General features: G+C 40.4%; 1 protein-coding gene across 4 annotated transcripts in view; it reads right to left on the bottom strand.

Annotated features, from left to right (window-relative positions):
- LOC132395468 (LIM zinc-binding domain-containing Nebulette-like) overlaps positions 1–22,030 on the bottom strand; it is a 304,667-nt gene that overhangs the window by 137,029 nt on the left and 145,608 nt on the right. For all 4 annotated transcript variants that reach the window (XM_059972133.1, XM_059972132.1, XM_059972135.1 and 1 more), the window contains exon 3: positions 20,037–20,121. In XM_059972133.1, coding sequence (XP_059828116.1) covers positions 20,037–20,121 — 85 coding nt within the window. The remainder of the gene's footprint in view (positions 1–20,036; positions 20,122–22,030) is intronic.

Raw genomic sequence — 22,030 nt, 5'->3', positions numbered from 1 at the left:
CCTCAATATTGGAGGACATAAAGGCATTTCTGACACAATTGTTACAAGTTCAATACATCAGAGAACTAAGGAGTGCTAATGAGTCACAGAAACAATGATGAAAGTACTGGTGTCCCTGCATTATGAAAGTTCGCTTTACACCACTTCGCTTTTACTAAAGACTTATATTAGTACCTCTTTTCGCCAATCGAAAGAAATCCGAAGAGGATTTTCACTTTTATGACAAAAGCAGCCTGCTTTAAACTTGTGTTTCCCCGAAAAAAACTATCATTACCGTGAAGCCTTGCGCGAGCTAGTGTGTGCACATTCGTGTACATGCCGATTTTTTTCTATAAATCAGTTTTGGCTTAATCTTCCTGATTCTGGTAAGTGAAACTACACTGTACATACATTATTTCTACTTTATATAGGCAGTGTATTTATCATATCATTCCTGCTTTTACTATACATTAGTGTTATTTTAGGTTTTATGTGCTATTTGATATGATTTGGTAGGTTATTTTTGGGGTCTGGGAACACTCAAAAATTTTTCCCATATAAATTAAATTTCCCATATTGCTTCTTCATTTTACACCATTTCGGCTTACAAAAGGTTTCATAGGAACACTCTGCTTTCGGATAGCAGGGGAAACCTGTAACAAGAACAGGTGCATCCTAGATGCTAATACATACAAAATGCTGGAGGAACTCAGCAAGCGATGCTTTATCTTTGAAAACGAATTAAGAGTCAACCATTCGGGCGAGACCTTTCATCAGACCCGGCCTGAAATCCCAGCTCTTTATTCCTTTTCATAAATGCTGCCTGACCTGCTGAGTTCCTCCAGCATTATGTGTGTGTGTTACTCTGGATTTCCTGCATCTACACAGCACCTCTTGTGTCAGATCCAAAATCCACTTATTGAAAAAGATTCCCATACTGTAAAAGGTCTGGGTGGAATACAGCATGTTAAGTGTTTAAAGTTCAAAGTAAATTTGTTATTAATGTACATACGTGTTACCATATACAACCCTGAGTTTTGTTTTCTTGTACACATACACCTCAAGTCCAAGAAACACAATAGAATCAATGAAAGGCAGCACCCAACAGGACAAACAAACTGTGCAAATACAAAAGAGGAAAAAAACATAATAAATACATAGCAATAAATATCAAAAACATCAGATGAAGAATCCTTGAGAGTCCAAAAGTTGTGAGAACAGTTCAGTGATATGGGTGAGTGAAACTGAATGAAGTTATTCCCTCTGCTTCAAGAACCAGATAGTTGAGGGGTAATAACCGTTCCTAAGCCTGGTGGTATGGGTCCTGAGGCTACTGTATATTCAGAGGTCTGTGAGAAGTGGTGTATCTCCGGGATCGTTGCTGGGTCCTTCGTTGTTTGCCATCTATAGCAATGACCTGGATGATAACATGGTAAACTGGATCAACAAATTTGTGGATGGCACCAAGAACAGGGGTGTAGTGCACCGATGGGAAGATTATCAATGCTTGCAGCAAGTCCTGGACCAGCCAGAAAAGTGGGCTGAAAAATGGCAGATGGAACTTAATGCAGGAATTTTTGAGGGGTTTCACTTTGAGAGGACAAACCAGGATAGGTCTTGCACAGTGAATGGTAGGACACTGAGGGGTGTGGCAGATCAGAGTGATATGTGAATACAGACCCATAATCCCTTAGAAGTGGTGTCACACCAAATAGGATTGTGAAGAAAACTTTTGACATATTGGCCTTCATAATTCAATGTTTAGAGTGCAGGGGTTGGGATGTTACGTTGAAATTGTATAAGACAATGTTGACGCTGAATTTGGAGTACTGTCTGCAGTTTTGGCCAGCCACCTGGAGGAAAGATGTCAATAAGATTGGAAGTGTGCAGAGAAAATTTACAAGGATGTTGCCAGGACTTGAGGAGTTACAGGGAAATGTTGAGTAGATTAGAACTTTATTTACTAGAGCATAGGAGAATGAGGGGAGATTTGATAGAGGTAGACAAAATTATGAGGGGTATAGATAGGGTAAATACATGAGGTTGTGTGAGACTAGAACTAGAAGTCATGGGTTGAGGGTGAAAGGTGAAAAGATTAAGGGCAACACAAGGGGAAACTTTCACTCAGAGGATGGTGAGCGTGGAACAAGCTGACAGCATAAGTGGTGGATTCAAGTTTAATTTCAACATTTAAGAAAAATTTGGATAGGTACATGGATGGATGGTGTATGGAGGGCTGTGGTCAGGTTGTAGACAGATTAATAGCTCAGCACGGACTAGATGGGCTGCAGGGCCTGTTTCTGTGCTATAGCTTTCCCCTAAGAATGGAAAGAGGTATTTGTGTTGGCCAGATTACAACATCATATATGGCCCTCACGAGAAAATCTGCAGATGCTGGAAATTCAAGCAACACACACAAAATGCTGGTGGAGCGCAGCAGGTCTGGCAGCATCTATAGGGAGAAGCACTGTCAACGTTTTGGGCCTGATGAAGGGTCTCGACGTTTTGGGCCTGATGCAGAGTCTAGGCCTGAAACGTCGACAGCACTTCTCCCTATAGATGCTGCCCAACCTGCTGTGTTCCACCAGCATTTTGTGTGTGTTGCTCATATATGGCCCTGTTGCAACCCTAATTTTGAGTGCTGTCTAGATGGAGTTTGCACATTCTTAATGACTATATGTAAAAAGGTACCTGAAAAAGTAACACATGTATGTGAAGTCACCCAAGCTGCAAAGAAACAGTATAAATGAAGAGAGCAGACCAGGTTTCTTAGGAAAGGTTCAGGAACTTCAAGAAGAATGACATAAAGATGGGACACTAGAATCCATTCCTCCACCTTCGATTTCTGCAACAGATTGTGATTAATCCGCGGCTCCTAGGTATGCCTTTCTAGTTTATAGGAATTGTACCTATGATTTGGAAATCCTTTTTCTTTCAGAAGTTCTTTGTGATTTAGAAATCTTTTATAAGATGGAAAACCTCAGAGTTTTAACCATGTTTTAACAATGTTGTTTGGAATTAAACATGAATCACTAAAAATAACTGAATAGTGATTAAACTACTTTATTAGAAGAAAGTACCTCCTCCTTGGTAGGGAGGAGGACCCACTGCTCAAATAGTGGGCATTGGCAGCTAAACTCACCCTGGAGGATAAACAAGGAAGTGGAGTAGTTTTTGAAAAGTAGGTAGTTACAGGATAACCTCCGTTTAGTGAGGGGTACCCATAGCTATCTCTATCAGATAGGGTAAAGACCTTTACTCGAGTTCAGAACTTCACATACAACAAACCCAATACCATCACTGAGTATAATGGAAATTATTTGAATATTGATGTGATGCAGGACAGTGCTGGAGGCAAGCAAGAAATGCTCAGCTGCTGTGTACATTACTGCATGGATTATACTTCACAAATCTAACAAATAAAAATGAATATATAGAAGAACAATTTAAATATATGTCAATTTTACAATCACCTTTCTGAAATGTGATTGTTTAGTACAGCTCTCAATGCCCAGGCTATCCAAGGTTAACATTTTCAAAGCCAATTATATAACTGAGATACAGAATTGTTATGATGTGTATGCACCACTTGTAAGGAAATGAGATTTTCATTGGGGAGGTTGATACATTCACCAAGGACTCTACTGTTTATCCCACTGAGGAATCAATTCATGGGACTATTTAACTTCCTTAAAATAGCATTGTACTGAGCAGCTATTCTTAAACAACACTGTTCATGATTTTATTGTCATATTTACCCCTGAATATGTTCCAGCCACATACCTGTGACATCCATAAAGTCATCCATCTGTTTCAGAACCATGCCTTGCATCAACGTACTTGCTGCCAAATTTACCAACTTTTGCGATTTTTACACGTGACCAACCCACCATTCCTCCTCCCCGCCTGCAAGCTTCCTATCTTAATACAAACCAAGGACCATTCTGTCATCCCACACTGACTAACTTCAATTGCTTCACTTCAATTTTTAAATTCAAATGTTATTTTCAAAGTATTCCATGGCCTTGATCTCCCTATTTCAATTCTTCTTCCTTTGTCTATCTGAATCCGATGATGACATCCACTCCTTTAACGGTGAGATCCTTGATGACTATACAGTCCTATCCTGGACCCACAAGTTCTATTACAGGTGGGACATGTATATGTGGCAGTGGTGGCAACCATGGCTGCGTTTCTCCTGGCTCTCTTCTGCTGTCTTCTGGTTGTTCTTTCCATCTCCAGAATACGAACCCCATCCCTACACAGTTGTCGGCATCAGATTAGATGGCAACCTCTTTAACATCAGGAGGGTCCACGCAACCACCAAACTCCATAGAGAACGGCTCCTGGAGATGCAGTGTGTAGATGACTGTGCTCTTGTGGCTTATACCCCAGAGGATCTTCAGACTGTCCTTGCTTTGGTGGTGAGAGCGTACAGCAGGATGGGGCTGACCGTCAATACCACCAAGACAGAAGTGGTTTACCAATGGAGTACTAGTGTCCCCCCCCCCACCCTACCTGCCTTCACTTGGTAATGAAAAGCTGTCAGTAGTGCCATCTTCAAATATCTGGGGAGCATTCTCTCTGAGGATAGCGGCATTGACAACGACATCCAGAGCTGCATTAAACAGGCATCAGCTGCCTTTGGGAGACTTCAGTGTAGAGTCTTTCAGAACAGGAGCCTTCGTCCCTCCACAAAGGTTGCTGTATACCAAGCGGTCTGTGTCACCACCCTCCTTTATGGCTGTGAAGCTTGGGTAACCGACAGCCACCACATCAAGGCCTTGGAGCGCTTCCACATGAGCTGCCTTCAGCGCATTCTGGGAATTACCTGGCGTGAGCGGGTGCCTCACACTGAAATACTTGTAAAGACCAACTGCAAAAGTATTGAGGCCATGATCACCCAGCGTCAGCTGCAGTGGCTGGGGCACGTGATAAGGATGCCCCCATGTCAGCTAACCCACAGAGTGTTATATGGCCAGCTACATCATGGTTGACGCTCAGCTGGAGGGCCGAAGAAGCGCTATAAGGATCAGATGAAGAATGCTTTAAGAAAGTGCAGGATCAAACCTGAGGACCTGGAGGATGTTGCTGCTGACTATTTCAATACACTTCCTCCCACCCCAACAATTCACTGAGGTATGTCCACATCTGGCCTCTTGATCACCTCTGAAATTTGTTAGCAGGCACACTTCAGCTGCCAGTGCTCTATGTTCTTTTAATTCCTTAACTTAACTGTTCCATAAGATGCTCCTTACAACCTACCATTTTCACCAAGACTTTGGCTATCTCTCCTAATACACCTTACATACATCGAAATATTTTTAATGTCATCTTGGATTTTTTTTTAACTTTATTGAAGGGTTATTGCATTATAGTTTAATTTTGGGTGGCAGGGTGGAGACACGTCTCTACCAAAGGAGGTGCAAGATGCTCCTTCCCTCTGCTAGCCTGCGGGTCACACTTGAGCAAGGTGTAACTCAGCTCTCCAATCAGGGTCACGTGAAGCCAAGGGAGCACAGGCGGTGGATGGTCATACGAGCAGCTGGTGCACATCACAAGTCCCGGTTTTGTGACCACTGACGCCAGGTAGACAATCTCTGAGCAGCATTGATCATGGCTGGGGGTCACCCACCTTGTATAGGCACTGCCCAAGATAAGACAGTGGCAAACCACTTCTGTAGAAAATTCTGCTAAGAACAATCATAGTCAAAGACCACAATCGCCCACATCATACAACATTGAACATTATGATGACTGTTATTATAACTATGTTTGCCTTTCATTCACACACTACAGAAACCAGCTTATAAACATTTTTTTCCATTAGTATCCATGCTCCCTGTGGTCACACTCACAAAGGAATCTTTTATCTCCAAAACACATTATAGAATAACTCTCCTGTCTTCAATTTATTTTGAGCTAAAATACATGTTATGATTATGTTGACTACTAGTAAACAAATGAAATGCCTAGTGACAAAATACAAAATGCTGGAAATAGTAGCATTAGAGAGAAACACTGCATTTGGTACCCATGATTTGGCACCCACTTCATTAGAGAAATCAAGCCCATATAAACCCAAACCATTTGCAGAATTTCTAGATTTTGTAAGGGTTACCCAGGGTTTCCAGCTCCCTGCCACTTTAATTTCTTACTCCAGCCCAGTCTGGCCTCTCTGGCATTGACCACCCACATCAAAGAACATCTCACCTTCAGTCTGAGCACACTTCAGCTTGAAGCACAACAAATACAACAATTTTGAATAACCAGGCATCCCAGTCAGTGACTAAACTGGACTTTCTGGTGTAAGAACCTGTGGGCAGGTTGGGCAGCGTTTGGTGAGGGTAGGGGGCAGAGATGGCATTTTAGGTCAACGACCTCACAGTGGGTTCATGGTGATGTCTGCAACCTCAGGTGTCAGCTTTGTTTCTCTTTCATGAATGCTGCCAATATTTCCATCATTGCCAGCTCTTTGCTTTTCAGTCCTTGTCCAGTTCTGATGTAGCTCAGGCTTCTCTTGACAGATGCAGCTTTACGGTGGTGAGGAGGAATTCCTTGAGCTAGAGAGTAGTAAATCTGGAATTCTTTGCCACAGGCAGCATGGAGGCCAAGTCTTTATGTATATTTAAGGCAGAGTTTGATAGAGTCTAGATTGGTCAGGGCATGAAGGGATATGGGAAAAAGGAAGGAGATTGGGGCTGAGAGGAAAGTTGGGTCAGCCATGATGAAATGGCGGAGCAGACTCGATGGGACAAACGGCAAAATTCTGCTCCTACAGTGCCTATAAAAAGTATTCACCCCCCACCCCAAGAAGTTCTCGTGTTTTATTATCACAGTGGATCTAATTCAGCTTTTTTGATACTAATCAACAGAAAAAGACTCTTTCATGTCAAAGTGAAAACAGATCTCTACAAAATGATCTAAATTAATTACGAATATGAAACACAAAATAATTGCACAAAATTCACCACCCCCACCCCCCTTTAGTGTGACACACCAAAGCATCACTGGTGCAGCCAATTAGTTTTAGATGTCATGTAATTAATTAAATGGAGATCTGTTTTTGGACAAGTATTGTAGTAAAAATGCAGAGGTATCTGGAAGGCCCAACTGGTGATGTGTCAGTATCCTGACAAAAACTACACCAAGATGACAAAAGAACACAGCAAGCAATGCCGCTAAAAAGGTTATTGAAAAGCACAAGTCAGGAGATGGATACAAGAAAGTTTCTAAGTTACTGAATATCTCTTAACTGAGTACAGTTAAGTCAGTCATCAAGAAATGGAAAGAATATGACACAGCTGTAAATCTGCTCGAAGCAAGCCTTCTTTGACAACTGAGTGGCCTTGCAAGAAGCGGACTAGTGAGGGAAGCCACCAAGTGACCTAGGACTCTCAAGGAATTACAAGCATTAGTGGCTGAGATGGGAGAGACAGTGTATGCAACAATTGCTGCCTGGGAGCTTCACCAGTCACAGCTTTATGGGAGAGTGGCAAAGAGAAAGCCACTGTTGAAAAGACTCACATGAAATCTCAACTAGAGTTTGCCAGAAGACATGTGGGAGACTCTGAAGTCAGCTGGAAGAAGGTTCTATGGTCTGATGAAACCAAAATTGAGCTTTTAGGCCATCAGAATAAACCACACATCATCAAAAACACACCATCCCTACCATGAAGCATGGTGATGGCTGCATCATGTTGTGGGGATGCTTCACTGCAGCAGGCCCTGGAAGGCTTGTGAAGGTACAGGGTAAAATGAATGCAGCAACATACAGAGAAAACCTGGAGGAAAACCTGATACAGTCTGCAAGAGAACTGCAACTTGGGAGAAGATTTATTTTCCAGCAAGACAATGACCACAAACTAAATCCAAAACTGCACGGGAATGGATTAAAAACAAAGTTAATGGCCTGAATTGGCCAAGTTGGAGTCGAGACCTCAATCCAATTGAGAATTTGTGGCTATACTTGAAAAGGGCTGTTCATTCACAATCCCCATGCAATCTGACAGAGCTTGAGCAGTTTTGTAAAGAAGAATGGGAAAATATTTCAGTGTCCAGATATTCAAGATAGAGACTATTCACACAGACTCAAGGCTGTAATTGCTGCCAAAAGTGCATCTACAAAATACTGATTTGAAGATGAATACTTATGCAAATGGTTATTTTATGTTTTATATTTATAATTAATTTAAATCACTTTGTAAAGATCTGTTTTCACTTTGACACAAAAGAGTCTTTTTCTGTTGATCAGTGTCAAAAGTGCCAAATTAAATCCACTGTAATTCAATGTTATAAAGCAATAAAACATGAAAATTTCCAAGGGTGGTGAATACTTTTTATAGGCACTGTATTTCTTATGGTATTATGGTCTTAACCTTTTAGGCTTTCCCAACATTCTTCTTCCGTTTGGGTATCCAGCAGTTGTACTCCGTATTTAATTGTTCCAGAATGTACTTCTCTCTTGTCATCTGTTTATTAACATCTCTTCCAGAAATGTCAGTTGCTCTTTAATTCTTATAATCACTATCACATTCTTTTAGTCAACACTAAACCATGTCATCCATCATCTCTTAGCTTACACTCTTTTTATTCTCCCCATTCTCTCACTTTGCAAGTTTAAGATTTCCCAGTTCAGTTGAAAGGTCACCTCCCTCCACAGATGCTTTCCAGCTTTTTCTGGATTTATTTTGGATTTATATCAGCATTTTTTTTCTTTAGCCTAGATAAATACTTAGAATTCAGATGGAGTTCTTTGTCTTCTTTCTCTTCTCCTTTACCCATCTCCTGGGATTGAGGATGACTTGCTTCCAGTATGACTTTGTGGATTCTGAGGTGCTTCAGATAGCCAGTGAGTCCAGGATTGAGATCAGTCTAAGCCAAGGGGCAAACCACATGGAGAGGCACTTTCCATGTTTGCATGGTTTCTAAATGAATAATACAGCCTTAATGAGTTTAGCGTATGGAACATGATAAAAAATCATTTGCAAATTTGGCAAGTTCAAGGAAATGTAATTCTTCACAGGTTTCAGAATTGGCTTGAGCTGAAACAAAATGCTTAATAGAAATTTTACAGCTTTTACCCCAGCTGTTGTTAAAACTACAAATCATTTTACACACACTACTGCCTATCATTTCCTAAAATGCATCAAAAAATTAAAGTAATCTCGTATTTAATTCTTGATCTATGCTAAATTAGTAGCTTTAAAATGGGGTTATTAGCAATTCAAAGTAAATTTATTATCTAAGTATATATATGTTACCATATGCAACCCTGAGATTCAATTTCTTTTGAGCATACCTAGCCATCCGAGAACCGTAATGGACTCAATGAAAGACCACACTCAACAGGACAGACCAACAACCAATGTGCAAAAGACAACCAACTGAGCAAATACAAAAGAGGAAATAATAATAATAAATAAGCAATAAATATTGAGAACATGAGATGAAGAGTCCTTGAAAGTGAGTCCATAAGTTGTGCAAATAGTTCCGTGATGGGACAAGTAAGGTTGACTGAAGTTATCCCCACTGGTTCAAGAGCCTGTTAATTCAGCAGTAATAACTGCTCCTGAACCTGGTGATGCGAGTCCTGAGGCTCCTGTGCCTTCTTCCTGATGGCAACAGTGGGTGCTTTGGGTCCCTGACGATGGATGCTGTTTTCCGTGATGGTGCTCTGTGTAGATGTGCTCAGTGATGGGGAGGGCTTTAGCCATGATGGCCTGGGGTGTATCCACGGAGATAAGTAAGAGTATGGCAGTGGCTTCAGTGTCCAACAAGCATAGAGGGAAAATTATGTCCCTTTCCCCACTAAATGGTATACCACAAGATAGTGTTTCATGGTGCAAAATTAGGCCATTATTAATATGAAACTGGAATACTTTGGTGCATTCTAACATACCATATACATATGCAGTATAAATTACTTATTTTGGGCTCAAGAAGAATTAACCATTCACTGCAAAGTTCAAGGCAGGGTCTAATACTAACAAGCCAACAAGTTAAAGCAGCTTCGAGAATCAAATGGACAAATAGTGTTTGGCCAAAGTGGCAAAACTTGGATTCTTAAAAATACTGGGTAGAAAATCTTCTCCGATCATTTACATTTAATCCACTATGTCATGGTAACTGTACAGATCACATGAAAATGGCCAAATTTTGAGAACTGCCACTACTTTGTTCCATCTTAAGTGCCAAGAACAAATTTCCTCTCTCAGATTTTAATTACCAACATGGCAAAATGATAATACTATCTTGAACTTGAACTTTTGTGAGAATGTTGCTACTTCATGTGGTTTCACCCATATCAGCATCAATTCTAGTCAATGTTGTAATGAGTATCCTTCCCAGGTTCCACCTCTAACCCCTATTGTGACAACCAGGATAATCTTTGAAATATATAGGCAATCCTAATAATGGCAAAATTATTTTCTATTTTCATCTCTGAAATCCTTTGCCTCAGTCTCATTTGATTCTCACATTCCAATTAACGCAAGAATTTCCAACTTCTTCCAATGTTTTGCTCTCCCTGTTCTGTGATCTCCATTACAATTCAGAAGTCTTCTAAAATATCACACTTCCTCAAATCCTGACCACCTTATCACTGTCAAGTAAAATTTCTCTTCCAACAGCAGCCATGCCTTCTACTGGCAAGCTGCAAAGCTCTGGGATTCCCTGTCTAAATCTGCATCCTTCTCACTGTCACACCTCTCTCCTTTGCATCTTTTGAGACCTCTCTATTTGATGAAACCTTTGGCCATCAATCTCAATGCCACCTTACATGGTTTGTGTGAAAAAATGTTCAATTATGCTCTTCCAAGGTACACACAGGAAACTCAGCTATGTTTGAGGAATGACATAAATATGTTGTAATTGGAGAGAACAGACAAAGGAGCAGGTAAGGAGAAAAGGAAAATGAACTCTGACGCCAGGATATAAACTGAAAGTATTTGCCAGGTGAGATACGAATTGATATGGAGCATGAGTGAGGATTAAACCAACAAGCTGTGAGCAGCTGTCACAGACGGGACTGAGAGCAAACTGTGTAACAAAATAAAGGGGAAGCTCCCGGCAATGAAACAAAATAAATAGGAAAGTTGAAACAGGGAAATACTACCTATTTTTCACTATAAATGCACTTCTGTAAAAAGCCACTTTAGTTAGCTCCAGAGGTAACATTATTTTGCTGTTTAGTGTACCACTGTATTGAATGTTTTGGCAATAATTGAGACATACTGGAGTGTTTCAGCAATGAAACTGATTAGCACTATTAAATCACAAAGGAAATCGGTGTGGGAAGCACAATCTGGCACCTTGCATTGTTTCTGCTCAGTATGAAGAATGGATTTCAGCAATGTGTTACACATGCTGTTTAAGGGTACAAACACCACAAATGTTTTCAATGAAAGGTTAATGGAGAAATTTGGGTGGTTAATAAATAAATTAAGCCAGAGTTTTAAACTACCCTAGGTGGGTGAATAAATACCGTCAGATTCCATTAATCTGAAGCAATCAAGTCATGTACTCAGCTCTCACCAATACATTCTCCATCCCCTTATTGCACTGGCATTTAATGCACAAGATCACCTTTCACAAGAGCCAACACATCCACTTACACAGGTACACACACAAAGGAAGAGAATATATACAAAAAGAAACGAAACAAAGTCAATATAGGCACATTCATTGTGGTGTTTTATTTTTGCTGCTTTTGTCATTCTTCCTTCCTTTCCCCTTATGGCAGTTAATAAGCAAAAATACTCTTGTGGTTGAAGTCACTTTCACTGCCTCGCATTGTCCCAATATTTTTGACAATCAACACACTTTACTAAAGAGTTGTCATTGCTGTGATGCAGAAAATAATTTATGTACAGTATACTCCAGAAAGAAACAATAAACAACTAACTTGTTTTGTGCCAATGATAAATATTAGCCCAGGAACAAAAGTAATTTCCATTCTCATCAAAACACTGCCCACTAAATCTTTCACAGCTGGAAGGGCAGTGGGGGTCTCAATTTAGATTCAGTACTGACTACAGTACAGCGCTGAAGTGTCGCCTTTGCTACCATGCTCCAATATCAGGAGAACAACTTGAAACCATCACCTTTTGACAGAGTAATGAATGTAATCAAATGAAACACAACTGATGAAGACAAAGAAGAAAAAAATCAAAAAACAATAAAACAATATTATTTTTCATAATGAGCTACTTTATGTATAAGCTGGATATTCTTTAAATCATCTTACAATATGCAAAAATATTAAACAAGAGATTCTGCAGCTGCTGGAAATCACCTGTATTGTAACCTTATCACTGTTTCAACTGACTATATGATGCAAGTAAACATAGTAAGAACCCAAAATCTCACATTCTTGTGATACAAGGATCATGTGGTTGTAAATACAGCAAATCCCTAACAAACGAAGGTGCTTCCCAAATAGGCATAATAACTTCAATTAAAAATCAAGTTGGGACTGAGAGGGACTATTAATAACATGTTTTGAAAGAAATTATTTCCAAAATATTGGAAAAAGCCCAAAGGAGGCAAAGAGAAAGGAAGGCGCGCACAGGGAGGGGAGAGGCGGGGGGTAGGGGGTGAGGGTGGGTGGGCTGGCAGTGGCAGGGAGAGCTTTGAGACGAGCAGAAATAGAAATAGTCAACCGAGTTTTGGATACCCTCACCAGAGGAAACATCCTCTCCACCTCCACCGTATCTAGTCCTTTCAAAACTCGGCAGGTTTCAGTGAGATCCCCACGCTTTCCTCTGAATGCCAGTGAACATAGGCCCCAAACTGCCAGACGCTCCTCATATGTTAACCCCTTAATACCCAAAATTATGCTTATGAACCTCCTCTGGACTCTCTCCAATGACAATACATCCTTTCTGAGATATGGGTCCCAAAACTGTTGGCATTTCTCCAAGTGCAAGTCTATTTTACCACACATGAGGTCCGTTCATTATAACAGCAGGATAGCAGCTTTACTGCTTCAGGTAAGTAACTGCTTTCGGGTCTGGTGGTTCTGGCATGGATTCTACTTAGTCTTCTCCCAACAGGGTGGGCGGGATACTTCAAGATATTACCCACCCTTTTCCAGCACCTTTCAAAGTTCAAAATTCAAAGTAAATTTATTATCAATGTACATACTGAATGGTGTTAACTTTATACTTGCATCCTTCATATACATGAGTAAAAATCTTTACATTACATCTCCATCTAAATGTGCATGTGTAATTTATAACAATTTATAATAAATTGTATGTACAACAATATAACATAAAAATACAATTTTGTCAGCGTGAGTCACTCAGTCTGATGGCCTGGTGGAAGAAGCTGTTCCAGAGACAGTTGAGTCTTGGCTTTTATGCTGAGATACCGTTTCCCAGATGGTAACAGCTGGAACAGTTTGTGGCTGGGGTGACTCGGGTCTCCACTGATTCTTCGAGCTTTTTTTTCCACACACCTGTTTTTGTATATGTCACCAGATACAACACTGAGCATCATATTCTTGTGATCAATCACAGTAAGTACAAGGGATGCAATAAAATCAATGGAAGTCTGCATCTAACAGGACGAAAATAATCAATGAACAACGAACAAATTGTGCAAATGCAAAAATAAAGAGAAATAAATAAACGATAAATATCGAGAACATGAGATGAAAAATCCTTGAAAGTGAGTCTGTAGGTTGTAGGAGCAGTTCAGTGATGGGGAAAGTGAAGTTATTCCCACTGGCTCAAGAGCCTAATGGCTGAGAACTGTGCCTGAGCTTGGCGGTGTGTTTTGAGGTTCTTGTACCTTCTTCCTGATGGCAACAGTGAGAAGTAAAAATGGTCTAGATGCAGAGGGCCCTTGATGATGGACGCTGCTTTCCTGTAACAGCACTGTGTAGATGTGCTCAATGATGGGGAGGGCTTTACCTATGATGGACTAGGTCTTATCCATTACTTTGTGTAGACGTATTCAAACAAAGAAGGGCACTGGTGTTTCCATACCAGACCATGATCCAACTATTCGATATACTGTCTACCACATATCTATAGAAGCTTGTCAAAGTTTTAGATGACATGCTGCAAACTTCAAAGGAAGTAGAGGGATATTGAGTGACAGATATGACTTAAGTATGACATCACCTTGAAGCAGTAATGACAAAAATCCTCCTGAAGCAACTCCACTATAAACTCAGTAGTGTTAAGTGAATCCAATGCTTTGATGTGATCACCATAAGTAATCAATTTTTCCAAAACATATTATGATAATCACTGCTGACCAGAAGACAGCAAGCTTTATGTATAGTTTGAAATCTTGATCTTCAAATATTCTTTTCTTCGAGCAACTCGGACTATGATTACCCATGGGGGATAATGAATATTATAATCAATGTTGGCCTCATGTTGGCTTATTTGAAATGAATCAGTGAATTCATTAAGTATCTTTTTAAAATCTGTCAGTAATTCACTCAGTGAATTTATGGTAACTATTTCATGAACTTTAAAGGTATGAGGCATCAGATGACTACACTGATTGGGAAACTTCATTAAAAGATATGAAAGTGAACAAGCAATGTCTAACATTTAAAGAATAAATATATGGTTTGCATCCATTTAACAAAACAAAAACAGAAAAAGTGACTATAAAGAGAAGTTCAAAGAATCATTAAATCAACAGACAAGGCTTACAATGCTACCAAAAAAGCAGTTAAGCCAATGAACTCAAAAGGGGACAATGGGATTTAAAAGGAAAAGTAGAATATCACACTGGCCTTGCAAGAAACATGAATACAGACTGCAATAGCCTCTTAACATGCAGAAAAGAAATGATCAGTTAAAGCTAATGCTGGTGTCCTATGGATAAAGTAGGGGATAAGGAAAGGTTAGAGGAATCAACAGATAAATTATATCCATCTTGATAGAAGATAGAGAAGACATCCGGGAAATAGTAGAGAACTCTGTCTATCTACCTGCTGAAGTGCAGTGAGACATTCAAGTTTAAAAAAGGCAGAGAAAAACAGCTGATGTAGGATCTCGACCAGAAACATCAACAATTTCCTGCTCCCTAGAGATTCTGCTCAACCTGTTGAGCTTGACTTTGCATTTGCAGTCTCTTGTGTCATCATTGGCTTTGCAAGGGCAATTTGAGTGTTAGCAGATCAGAGATACAGGAGATTCTGCAGATGCTGGAAGTCTTGAGTACCATGCACAAAGTTCTGGAGGAACTCAGCACATCGGACAGCATCCATGGAGGGCATCAAACAGGCGACATTTAGAGCTGAGATCCTTCATCAGAACTGTAAAGGAAAAGAGCATAAGACAAAATAAGGTGGGGGTGGAGAGGGGAAGAAATATAGGCTGGCAGGTGATAGGTGAGACAAGGTGAAAGGGAAAGTAGGTAGAGGTAGGGGAGGAGGGATGATGTTAGAAGCCATTCCCGTGGCACTCTCACCCCACCTCTTCTCCTACCCCACCCTCATGACTTCCCCATACCCTTTCCCTAGTTCCCCACCTCCTTCCCTTTAATTCTTTCTTCTCTCCCATCAAATTCCTTCTTCTTCAGCATTTCTTCTCCACCTTCCACCTCCCAGTTTCTCACATTACCCTCCCTTCCTGCAGCCACTAACCCTCTCCCTCACCTGGTCTCACCTATCACCAACCAAAGTGCTCCTTCCCCTTCACCACCTTCCTACTCTGGCTTCTGCCTCCTTCCTTTCCAGTTCTGATGAAAGGTCTCAGCCCAGAACATCAACTATTTATTTCCCTCCATAGAAGCTGTCTGATCTGCTGGGTTCCTCCAGTAGTTTGAGTGTTGGCAATGATGTACACATCCAGCAAATGAAGAAAATGCAGAGACTTTGGAGAATTATTGCAAGTAAAACAAAGATGTAAAATAAAAGCTATTAAGGGAAATTGTTCTGGCTCGAAACATGTGGGAATTCAAATAAGGCTTTCCTTCATTACCTACGGCAGATAATGAAGGGAAATCTCTGGGGAAGGCAGTACTTAGAAAATGGTAAAACTAAGAAAGGTAAAGTACCATTACTCCAGAAAACTTAACTTTCATTGGAACCATTTTGAGGGGAAAAAAACAGAAAATGATAATTTCAAGGGTAATGTAAGAAATATGGACAGAATTTTTGGAGGTAACCTCAATGTTAAGGAGTGCAAGAGGGAGAGTAAGGTAGAGATGAGATCACAGTTTGAAAGCAGAGTGAGAGCACATACAGAGTGTTTTTAGAAGACATGCATCAAACACTGCTGTCTGAAATGAACCTATGACTTCAAAGCTGAGAGTAGCTGTTATTTCACAAACAATCTGCAGATGTTGGCAATCCAACTCACACACACACACACACACACACACACACACACACACACACACACACACACACACACACACACACACACACACCTCAGCAAGTCAATCAGCATCAATGGAAATTAGCATGGTCGACGTTTCTGGCCGAAACATTTCATCAGGACTGGAGGAAATAAGACACCATCTTTTCTTCAGTCCTGACGAAGGGTCTCAGCCCAAAATGTCATCTGTACTCTTCCATAGATACAGCCTGACCTGCTGAGACCTGCATTGTGTGAGAGTAACTGTTATTTCCATAGTCTCAATTGTTGTTGTTTCGTACAGAAGGATTTTTCTCTTCACACTTCTAATTCTAACTTCCAGCCACCCCTCCTATTGAAAAGTCAGCTTACTTCATGATGAAGTGTGGCCTGGGAGGGGTAGACGCACGTCCGTCCGTTCAGGAGTCGGGGTTGGAACACCATGGTCCTGAAAAACGTTCTCATTTTTACTATGTACTGTACCAGCAGTTATGGTTGAAATGACAATAAAAGTGACTTGACTTGACTTGAATATTCATCTGGCATCTCATCCACAGCCATTCCAACATGGGTGGCCAAACTTGCACTGCCTGCTGGAGTCCTTGAAGCATGCAAGCCTCCATATGACATTAACGTATTGATCCAGGTTGTGAAGGACAGTCTCAGTAAAACAACACCACACACAAAATGCTGGTGGAACACAGCAGGCCAGGCAGCATCTGCAGATTTCTTGAGTTTAGTCTCAGTAAAAGTTGGCTGCAGGTCTTCAAGTAACAACTTAGTAAGCTTTTCTTGCAAAGATCTTTATGGATCAGTATAGCCTGCAAGTTTATTAATGACACAAGTTCAGCCTCACTTTCTTCCCTCCTATCAGCTTCAGGGCTGCTTAATTTCCCTTCCTTCAAGCACTAAAATTTTTCTTGAATGTGTAATTTTAAGCTACTCATAATTGATAAATCTCACTTGAATCTGTCCAAGTTACCACTGCAAGCTCAGTTTCTGGGAACCTGGCCAATGCCATGGGTATTCATTTTACCACATATCAATGCTCCCCATAAGGGCTCAGCGGGCAGATAGTGGAGAGTCTCAAACAAAGAGCAGAAACTTAACGGCAGTGAATTTTGGATAGAAAACTAGTTGGAACAGTTGCCATCTCAAACTGCAAAGACAGTTTCCCCCTTGTGCAAATATTATGATTTCAAAATTACTGAAAATTCTTTAAAAATATGAAGCAGATGAATAACTGGAGTTACCTTTTGAAATTCTTCTACAGTTAATACATTTTAAAATGTAATGAATAAATCACAGGGAGTAGTTTCTATTCTGAACTGTGAATGAAGAAGTGTTTTAGTCCTGTACTGTTGATACAAAGTTTCTTCAAAGAATTGTATTTGCAAAGTTTTATGCTCTGTTTAAATATGTTTGCCTTCATTCTGATTGTTATTGCATTAATTCAGTATTTTACCAGTCCTAACTAATGAAAGTAGAATTCAACCAATTTGAAACAGGCAAGTAGCAAGAGCAGTTCAGAGGCTATGAACCCTGCAGCAAGTAACTCATTTCCTAACTCCCCAAAGCCCATTCACCATCTACAAGGCTCAAATCAGAAGTGTGACGGAATATTGTCCAGTTGCCTAGATGAGTGAAGCTTCTACATCGCTCAAGAAGCTCAACCACCATAAATCCTGCTTCTGTGGCACCTTTTCCAGCACCATTAACCATTCACCACCAACACATAGTAGCACCAATTGTACCAAGAATGGACAACAAATCACCAAAATTCCTTAAAAAGAACATTCCAAATCCAGTTAGAATGACAAGGACAGCACAACAACGGGCACACAATCACATGGAGGTGTGACTTCACTTGGAAATATTTCACTGTGCCTTCACCAGTGCTGGTTCAAAATCCCGGAACTCCCTCATAACAGCATTGTAGCTACTCCTGCACCTCAAGGATTGCCGTTAAAGAAGACAGCACACACCACCATCCTCTCAAAGGATTGGCAATTATAGGTTTAGTCAGCCTGTGACGCCTACATCCCTTGAATGATTAAAACTGAAAGTTAGACAACACAATTATTCATTATTTCAAAGTCAATTTATAGTTTCACCTCATTTAATTCAGCCAAATTAAAAGCATCAATATTGGTGTACTTGCAGATTTTTAAAATCTTTTAATGATTATCCTTTGATGCTCCACACATCACTCATTCAGGTTTTTTTTAATCAGTTTAATTATTTTCTGTTGGTCCTTGTCGCCCCAAAGTTTTGACTACAATCAAACTTTGATCAAACATTGTGGGCAGTACTACTGAAGTAGATTAAATAGCTGAGAAATATGGAGCGAGAAAGAACTAAATGCACAAATCAAGACTGGAAACTAACTAGTTCCAGATGAAAGTGAAACTGCCTTTAGAAAAAAGGTAGCAAAAAAAAGGATTTCTGTTTCCTGATTTAAAAACGAGGAGTGTAGTAGATAGATATCTTGCGCTTCTGTTCACAAATGAACTGGAAGTGAAATCAAAGCAGTTTCACAAGAAAAAAAAAGCTGATGTGAAAATTTTAAGATGATCAGTTATATGGTAAAAGTACAGTATTCTAACTTATTTGCACACTGCATCAAACAAATCTATAGCTTAACTGGAAGACAATTAATTTCATTCCACAATGAAAACAATTTGTCCAATCTTAAAAGACAATTAACTTCTTTAATCAATAAGAGATCTGTCTTATTCAATGATAAGATTGTACAGTGTTCTTTACAATCAGTACATAACCTATTTATTTCAAAGCTGATGATTAAATAAGGAAAGTGGTGAATGAATGAGAGATCAACTTATACTCTACCATTCGCGTACTTTGCTGCAAGAACTGCAAGAACTTTTGGGGAAATTAGACAATGCACTTCTTTCCAACCTAGTTATCAGACAGAAGTAAATGATTTACAGAGTTCTGGAAAGAGATAATTGAAAGATAAATTAACTTAAAATAAGAAAACAAAAGAAATTGATCTTACAGAACACATAGTTTTAAATAAGCTTGATGAGAGTTACTAATGCAAAATAAGACGGAAGCCCTTTAACATCATATCATTTTGTTATATGAAATGTGGATTTCAAGTCACAGTGATAATCTGTTCTCTAGTTGTTTCAGTTCGATACTGTTGATTAGTTTCAGTTAATAGCCACAGGCCTGAAAAAAAATTGATCCAACGTAACACATACAATTTTAAATAAGTTCAATAACGGTTACTGATGTAAAATAAGATGGTAGCCTTTTAACATCATACCATTTAGTTATATCATATGTGGATTTCAATTCATAGTGATAATCTGTTCTCTGGTTATTTCAGTCTGATAGTGTGAGTTGGTTAGTTTCAGTTAATAGCCACAGGCTTAAATCACTCTCTACACAAAATAAATGTGCAGCAAATGGTTCTCTTATGGTTTCAAATACATAGCACAGGAATATTTGCTCCAAGTGTGGCATGTATCAACCCTACAACTGATTTATACTGAGATAATATCAGTGATAACATCATTTCAATTGATAGAAAAATCAGCAAATGAAAAAACTGAAGGGAAGAAAATCAATTTGCATTTACAGCTCATCTTTGAACATACTGTAAATGGGAGAAATGGAATTTTAAATACATGACTTCTGAGCTAACAAACAATTGGGAATTGCCACACCAGAGACAATAGTTTACCATGACAAGCTTACCTGACTTTGCAGTTCACTCTGTTGCTTCAAACGGAGGTTTTCTGGTGTATCAGCAACTATGGTGAATTGCTGCTTTGGGTAATGGCTGAAACAATAAGACAGAGTAGCAATCAAAAATTAATAAAATATGTTATGCACAAAAAGAACATGTGCATCATTTTTGCAGAATAAAATTATGCCTGTGGATTGAAATCAGAATGGGAACAGGAATGGGAAGTAGAATTAGAATTAAAATGGGTGGCCACGGAGAGATCCCGCATCTTCTGGTGGACAGAGTGTAGGTGCTAGGTGAAATAGTCTCCTATTCTATGTTGGGTCTCACTGATGTACAGGAGGCCACTCCGGGAGCAACTCATCCCTCCCCCTCCCAGCGTCACCTATCATTTTGTGTTTCTCTCCCCCCTCCCTCACCTTTTAAATCTACTCATCTGTTTCTCTCCAGTCCTGCTGAAGGGTCTCGGCCTGAAACGTCGGCTGTTTTTTTTCCATAGATGTTGCCTGGCCTGCTGAGTTCCTCCATGAGTAGATTTGAAAGGTGGGGTGTTGCTTGTCTCCATTCAACATCATTAAAAAAAAATCTGATCATTTACTTACTCACAATTGCCCCACTTCCGTTGTGCACTATTTGGCTATCCAATTTCTCCACAGCAGTGGTGCATAAATTGGATCACATGGCACATTTCATTAAGCACAACTTATTCATAAATCAACTTCCTCAAGAGCATGACAAACCAAGTGATTACTCCTGGGTGAAATAGTGCATGATAGGACCAAGACCAGTGACCTCCGCCTGCTCAATACGTAAGCATTTGTTACGGTCGCAGTGTTGGAGATCAATACAGCACAGAAACAGGCCACTTGGCCTATCCAGGCTGTGACAAGTTGTAATTCTGTTTCATCACATTGACCACCCTCTTATCGACATACTTATCCAAATTTCTCTCAAATGTTAAAATGAAACCCACCCCCCACCATTTCCTCTGGCAGCTCATTCCACACTCTCACCCCTCTGAGGGAAGAAAATCCCCCTCAGATTCCCCTTCACCATTTAATCGTTCACCCTTAGCTTATGACCTCTGGTTCTAATTCCTTTTTTTTCCCCAAATCTGATTCAAATTTATCACATATACAGTACATTGAAACGGAGTGAAATTCGTTGTTTACATTAACAACAACACACTCAAAGATGCACTGGGGGCAGCCCGAGTGTCGCCACACATTCCAGCGCCAACATAGCATACCTTCACTGTTCAGCAGCACAACACAAGCAGTGACACCACCAACAACAGAACAAACACCTTCCTCATCTCAACAAACCCACACACAAACACAGACGGTCCTCTAACTTCAAGTCAGGGCACCTCCAGGCCTCTAGTACTTGGCACCGCACTCTCTGAAACTGGGCTTCCATACTTCAGTCCTATGCCTGGACATGCAGAAATTGAGTCTCTGCCTTCCACAGGAGCCATTCCTGACCTTCAGGCCTCTACCTTCGTACTTCAAGCCTCGGGCTTTTACCTCCAGACTTGCCGAGGACTGGACTTCGGCCTTCAGCTTTGGCCTCTGGATGCCGAGGTCTGACTTCACCAGACTTCGCCAAATTCTGGGCATCGATCCGAGGATTCAATCAGAGTTACAGTGAAGCAGTCACCCCGAAGGTGCAGGAGGCGAGTAGCTGGATGATCGTCAGGAGAATGGAAATGTAAATAGGCAGTTAGCGCAGTGCACCCCTGCAGCCATTTCCCTCAATAATAAGTATACCATTTTTGATACTGTTGTGAGGGATGACCTCCCAGGGGAATGTCATGGAGACTGTGTTACTGGCACCGAGCACATGTCCGTGGTGAAGAGGGGAGCAGTAGTGATATGGGACTCAATAGTTAGGGGAACAGCTAAGAGATTCTGTGGATGAATGGGACACCCAGACGGTATGTTGCCTCCCAAGTGCCAGGGACGTGTCAGATCATGTCGACAGCACTTTGGAGGGGGAAGAA

The sequence above is a fragment of the Hypanus sabinus genome, chromosome 6 (assembly GCF_030144855.1).
Source record: "Hypanus sabinus isolate sHypSab1 chromosome 6, sHypSab1.hap1, whole genome shotgun sequence".
In the NCBI taxonomy this organism is placed as follows: domain Eukaryota; kingdom Metazoa; phylum Chordata; class Chondrichthyes; order Myliobatiformes; family Dasyatidae; genus Hypanus; species Hypanus sabinus.
The sequence above is the reverse complement of the archived record's forward strand: the minus strand, read 5'-3'. Positions and strand labels throughout refer to the sequence as shown.